Below are 6,528 nucleotides of genomic sequence, written 5' to 3' on the forward strand. Positions count from 1 at the left end.
GCTTTGAACAATACACGATTGTTAAATTTAACTCTATCCGTAATTGTTATTTTGTTTTATTGAAGAACAAATTGTCTTGGTCTAATTGGGTGTGAAATTGGATGATGTGAAGGGAGCTAGTTATCTAATTTAAATGATCTGCGCAATTGAGAGTGTTAATTAGAGTCAGGTTTTTCTCGTTCGCAAGGCTATCGAATAATTTAAATGGTCTTAGCATCTTAAAAACCTTGACAGAAATGAGAAACAATCATTTGATTTTTTTCGATGGAGGAGTGGAAACGATTTGGTCATACTACGTTTACTGGAATTTCAAAGCTTCGATTTGGCCTGTTTCTTTTTATTGCACATGTCATCCATCTTCTGTGCTCTTTTAGATAAAACCACAAACTTTTTCAATTCAAGTGCTACCACTAACATTTGTATATCTTCATTCAGACCCCACATGAAATAGGAGCACATTTTATCTTCTATTGGCACAGTGGAAAATTTGTGCAACTTCCTTTTATTTATTAACACCTCCTTTAAAAATTTTGTATAATTGGGCATCTGCGAAAGGACTTCAAAAAAAGGTAAGTTAGTATGTAAAATTTTCAAAAGTTTAAGAAATTTACCATATTGTTCATCAATGCGGTATTTCTTCACTTTTTTTGGATTAAAATTGGTGGTTTGTACTACTTAACTATTGGCTTATGGTCTTTCTTGTAACCTTCAACCCCATCAATTTTCTCATTAGCATCTAGATTCAGCTTCTTTTAAGGCTCAACTAACCCTTTCATGCTTCGTACAGTGACTGCGTGAACTTGCTCTTTTAGGTTGGTTTCAGTGTTACTAGGTAAACTAACTTGTTGTCTCTCCGAAATCAACTTAGCCTGCTAACTAATCTAATTCTCGAGGCCCTGAATAGATGTTTGCTGATTCCTCAAAGTCGTTCGAATGTTTTGGAATTAGTTTCTGACACTGAAATGAAGTTAGTCAACATCTCTTCCAGATTCGGCTTCTTTTCTCCTTGATAAGGTTGCTAAAAACCCGGAGGGGGTTGTGACCTTTGATTTCCTTGATCCCCCAAGAAACATTTGGATGATTCCTCCATCCTGGATTATAATTATTTCTATAGGGGTTATTCTGAGTTCTAGAATTGTTACCCATAAAGTCGACTTGCTCAAACTCCATGTTAGAACTAAAGGGTAAACATTCTGGATTGATTATCCCCATTCTTGTCGCATCAAGTTGCATTACTGGATTCATCTATTTATTCTTACTCAAACCATCAATTTTCTTACTCAGACCTTCCACCTAACTCGCTAAATAGCAACTGCATCTATATTAAAAACACTGGTTGCCTTAGTAGGCTTCGTTCTCATAACTTGCCACTAATAGTTATTCAGTGTCGTCTATTCAATAATTTATTGGGCTACCTCAGGTGTCTTGTTATTCAATTTTCTACCGACTGCCGCATCAATCATCTGTTTGGTGAGGGGTTCAAACCATTGTAAAAAGTTTTAACTTGGAGCCACAAATGTAGTCCATGATGAGGAAACTTTCTCAACAAATCTTTAAATCTCTCCCATGTATCGTAAAGTGTCTGAATGTCAAATTGAACAAAAGAAAAGATGTTATTCCTCAACTTAGTTGTTTTAGCCGGGGTGCAAAATATTTCAACAAAAACTTCTTAGTCATCTGAGCCCAAGTAGTGATGAAACCCCGTGGAAGTAAATTCAACCATTAATTTTGTCTTCCTCCTCATAGAGAATGGGAACAACTATAAACGTATGACATCACCTTGCAACCCATGAAACTAAACATACTGCTGCACCATCTGAATTATATTCAGATTAATCTCAAAATTATTTGCAGCAATAGCCGGTCTGAGAATACTCGATTTGACCTCAATCAGAGTGGGTTTAGAATAATCATACATAGTACGAGGAGCAAGAGCTGCAAGAGGTTACTGATTACTTGGATTATTATCCATCTCAATGGTAATGTCCTTTTGCTCTTGATCGTCTATTAAAATCTGTTGACATTGCCTTGCTTTTCTAACTTCTCTTCGATATCTGTGAGTAGTTTTTTCAATCTCATTGTTATAAAATAATGGTTCCAACGGGTTGCCTTTAATCATAAACCAAAACAACCTATAAGAATCAAACAAAAGAAAAAATAATAAGAGATAAAAATCAAAGTAAAAAAAAACTAAAATTAAAATAAAATGGCTAAATTAATAGAAACAAAATTTTCCTACTATTCTATTCCTCGACAATGACGCCAAAATTTGATATCCGTGGAACTAGCTAAAAATTTGACTAAGATAAATGTACTTATCAATTAATAGTATAGATATGGTGAGCAAAGATATCGTTCCCACAAAGATTAAAAGTGCTAGTTAAAATTAACTAAATTAATTAACTAACAAACACATCAAAGAACAAATCAAGAAAATAATCGATTAACAACCAAGAAGTGAAACAATACCTAGGAAAGAATCTGCCTAGATTTCATTAGTCAATATCAATCTAAATTATGCAATTTCTTTACTTACCACTTTGATCCGTAGAAATCTCTAAATTATGAAAATATCACTTGAAATATCAAAATAAGAATTAAGCACGCATAATTGAGAACAAGAAACTAAGTATTTGTCACGTAAAATAAAAATCAAACATTAAAATCCATCATAGGGTTTATCTTCCTAAGTATTTAAAAAATTAGATCATTTTTTAAAATAAAAAGATCCAAGAGATAATATAACCGAAAGACTCATCATAATCTCCTAAGAATTCAAATGAGAATCTTCAATCTTGATGGAAACCTGCTTCAGAATTGACTTCAATGATGTTTTTCAAGTTGATTTCTTAATTATTCTATGACAATTCACTCCTATATTCTTATTTTGGTCAACCATACGTCTTAGAATGCCCGAAAAACCTATAAATAGTGATTTCTTAATCATTCTATGACAATTCACTCATATCTTCTTATTTTGGTCAACCATATGTCTTAGAATGCCGGAAAAACCTATAAATAGTGATTTTTTAAAGTTGGGTGTGAAATCTTGTGAAAATGAGATGACCTACCACGTGTCTATGTGGGTCACATGACCGTGTGGTTGGTTTGTGTGCAATGGGCCAGCTTGTGTTTTTCCTGTAGCTTGCTCCAATTTTTCTATATTTGCTCATTTTTCGCTCTCAAGTGCTCTATTAAGCATCAAAACATGTATGTAAAGGATTAGGAGCATAAAATTCACAATTAACATCGAATAATCACCCAAAAACGCATTAAAAATGAGGTTAAAACATGTTACTTTTAGAACTTATCAATAATCAAATTGCAAACATGTATAATTCCGTTCATAAGAATTCTTTTCAATCATTTTGTTACCGTTTAATACCGTTTTCATTTCTATTTTCGTCTAGAGAATTATAATAAATTGAAATCAGATACATGATACTGATTTGCTCACACAAGCTTCAAACTAAAGTTGCTCTCACAGGTTTCAGAGAATCTGCAATAGATGCTGGATCTCAATTCATCATATTAATCCTTGATCAAACACTTGTTTTCCTTTTTGGGACCCTAATAGTATGTTATTCGTATCCTAATTGATTACTAAGTTCACACGAGCACCGTTATAGTTTTTGTATCATTCCAATCCTTGTAACAACGTCATATACATATCATCTAATCATATAACATTTCACATCCATTCCATACCATGCATCGATTCGTATTTTTCATATATTTCATATTTTAAGATTTAGGCCATTAAATGGCAAAAGACATTATATTCATAACAATTCAAACTAGAAAGCAAAACAAAAAAAAAATCATGAATTAATAAAGTAAGTCCCATATGAATTTACTTTGCAGAAACAACAACAAATAAGATGTCGATGACTAATACAAAATTTTATGTTTTCCTCAATTATCATTTGATTGATTCAATTCCCGATCTATACGATAATTCATTTCAATTTATCAATTCCAAATACCTTATTTCATCTTATTATAAAAATAAGTCACTTCAATTTCACTTTTCCAATATTTCCTAAAGTTTTAAATTTGATTCAATTTAGTCCCTAAAATTGAGATTGCCATAACTTTCAAATTTGAGTTTTGATTTTGAAACCGATCTCAGTTTCATCCTTTTATAACCCTATATTATACAAAATTGTAGAAATATTATACCATTTTCTAAATTAATGCATTTTAGTCCTTATTTTCAAAAACTAGCAATTAAATTTACAAGCTTGTCATTTTTCACTTCTAAGCTTAAAATCAAATAATTTAGCACCAAAAACTTCAAGAAATCAAAAATGAAAAATTTTGAAAACTTTAAAGGTTTTACAAATTGGTGCACAAGTTAGCTAAATCAAGCTTCCGGGACCTCAGAAATATAAAAACTACAATAAACAGACTTAAAGTCACTTACCAATTTAGGGACCAAAGTTTGAAAGCTTTGAAACCCTTTTTCTTCTTCATAGATACGGTAGGGAGAAGATGAACATGAAAAATTACTATTTTTTTCTTTGATTTATCTTTTATACTAAGATTAAACTTTAATTAATTATAATTAACATAATTAATTAATAATTAACTAATGTTAACCATAATTAGCTAATTTAGTGGATGATAGTTGTCCATCACCACCATTCACTATGTTAAAAATGGCTCAATTGATCAAGTGGTCTTCAATTAATTAAAATTCATAGCGATAAAATTTTACCACTTTTAGAATTTAGTTCTTGTACCATAATTAACTATCAAATTGATAAATTAATGGATCAAACTTTAATTAAATTTTATAGTAACCTCATAAATGTTAAATAATAATATAGAAGGACTCGAATATAAAAAATGGGGTTTCGAAACCACGGTTTCTTACACAACTGAAAAACGGGTTGTTATAGACTCTGCCACCAATTGCATGCTTTCGCTTTCATTCACCATCTCCCGAGGGTCTTGGCCTTACAAGTACGACATTATAAATGGAAAAGAGTATTTCATTTATATGCATGCATGTATGCATATATGTATGTATGTATGTATGTATGTATGTATGTATGCCTGCATGCATGTATGTATGCATGTATGTATGTATGTATGTATGTATGTATGTATGTATGTATGTATGTATGTATGTATGTATGTATGTATGTTTGTATGTATGTATATTTGATTTCTATACAGGGTTTGGTTTTTTACAGGGTAAGGATGTTAAGAAGCAAGGCTCTTGCTTTGATCATACACCTGAAGAGGCATTCAAGTCCATCTTCAAGATACTGAATAAACAACTCCAAGTTTTTTTTAGCTTGTTTTGCATCTCAAGATTTATGATATCAGATTTGGTTATTCCAAAGGATTTCAAAGCAACATCAACCTTTTTGAATTATTCACGTTTCTTCCAGCATCTTCGCACTCTATTCTTCTTTGATGCAATAGTTTCGAAACTGATAACCAACTTCCAAGCTTTGGTCCAGAGATGAGAGATAACAAATCCTCAAACATAGAACAAGTCACTGCTTCAATCTCCTTCAGTATGCTAACAGTTTTTGAATGTGAGACTGTGTTTTTCCTTTGTATGACCTTCAAGTTTCCCAATGCCTTGTGGATAGTCTTTTTGGAAACTTTCCTAGAGCTCATGTATTTCCTCACTTCACTTACGATCTCAGCTTCACCGATTTTCCTTCGGCGCAAAGTCGATTGAAGTTCACTTGCGCTTTCTTTTATTTGTAGCACAATATCATTAGCAGTGCTGCAAAGGTCGAGGAGTATAAGAGAACCATCCAACAACTCATCAGCACATTCGTGGGCTAAAGCATGGTGGGACAGAAGCAACTAAAGAAACTTAACAACACAATCATACAAATCTTGAAAGCCATTTAGTTTATAGCTTATTGATGATGATGAAGTAGATGCCTCTTTAGAAGCCCTCAATCTATTCAAATGCTCATTAACTTCTGTTGCTAGTGGGTATTGTCTAGATGAGCGGGGGAAACTGTTGGATCGAGTGGCTACCATTTTTTTTGTTCTGAGAAAAGAAGCCTATTTTTTGAATAAACGTTTCTTGCAATTTTCACTGAAATACTAGGCATCTGCTCCCAAGTTATGTATATGTATATTCATATCTATCCATGGAGACAAAGGGAATCTCAAATGCTTCTTCTATCTGCTAATGTTGATGCAGATAAAGTACATGCAACTATTGAAGTTGATGCTAATATTTTGTAACTTAGTTAAACTAGAACTAAGTAGGTAGTGTATTTAATGGAATTGGGTGCTGATAAGATTGATAGATCAGCTAACCTGATTGTGCAAGTTGTGATTTGCAAGTTGCAATGTGCAAGTTGTGCAAGTTGCAATGAAGCCTAAAAATAGTAAGTGAAACCTATCAAAGCTGATCAGCTTATGACTGGTATATGTATTGGCATTATGCCATCTTTTTTAATCAATAAATTTCAACAGAAATCATTCAAGAAAAATACTCTCTCAATTTTTGCTTTCTTTCACCAAGTAAAATTCTGTTTGTTTATC

General features: G+C 32.3%; 1 protein-coding gene across 1 annotated transcript; it reads right to left on the reverse strand.

The window, feature by feature from the left end:
* Positions 1 to 5,358: 5,358 nt before the first annotated feature.
* LOC108477643 (uncharacterized) lies at positions 5,359 to 6,015 on the reverse strand. Its single transcript, XM_017780162.1, has 2 exons — positions 5,914 to 6,015; positions 5,359 to 5,832 (listed from the first exon to the last, which is right to left on the reverse strand). The coding sequence occupies exons 1-2, from the start codon at positions 6,013 to 6,015 to the stop codon at positions 5,359 to 5,361; spliced, it is 576 nt and encodes a 191-aa protein (XP_017635651.1).
* Positions 6,016 to 6,528: the final 513 nt, after the last annotated feature.

Source organism: Gossypium arboreum, chromosome 12, assembly GCF_025698485.1.
Source record: "Gossypium arboreum isolate Shixiya-1 chromosome 12, ASM2569848v2, whole genome shotgun sequence".
NCBI lineage: Eukaryota > Viridiplantae > Streptophyta > Magnoliopsida > Malvales > Malvaceae > Gossypium > Gossypium arboreum.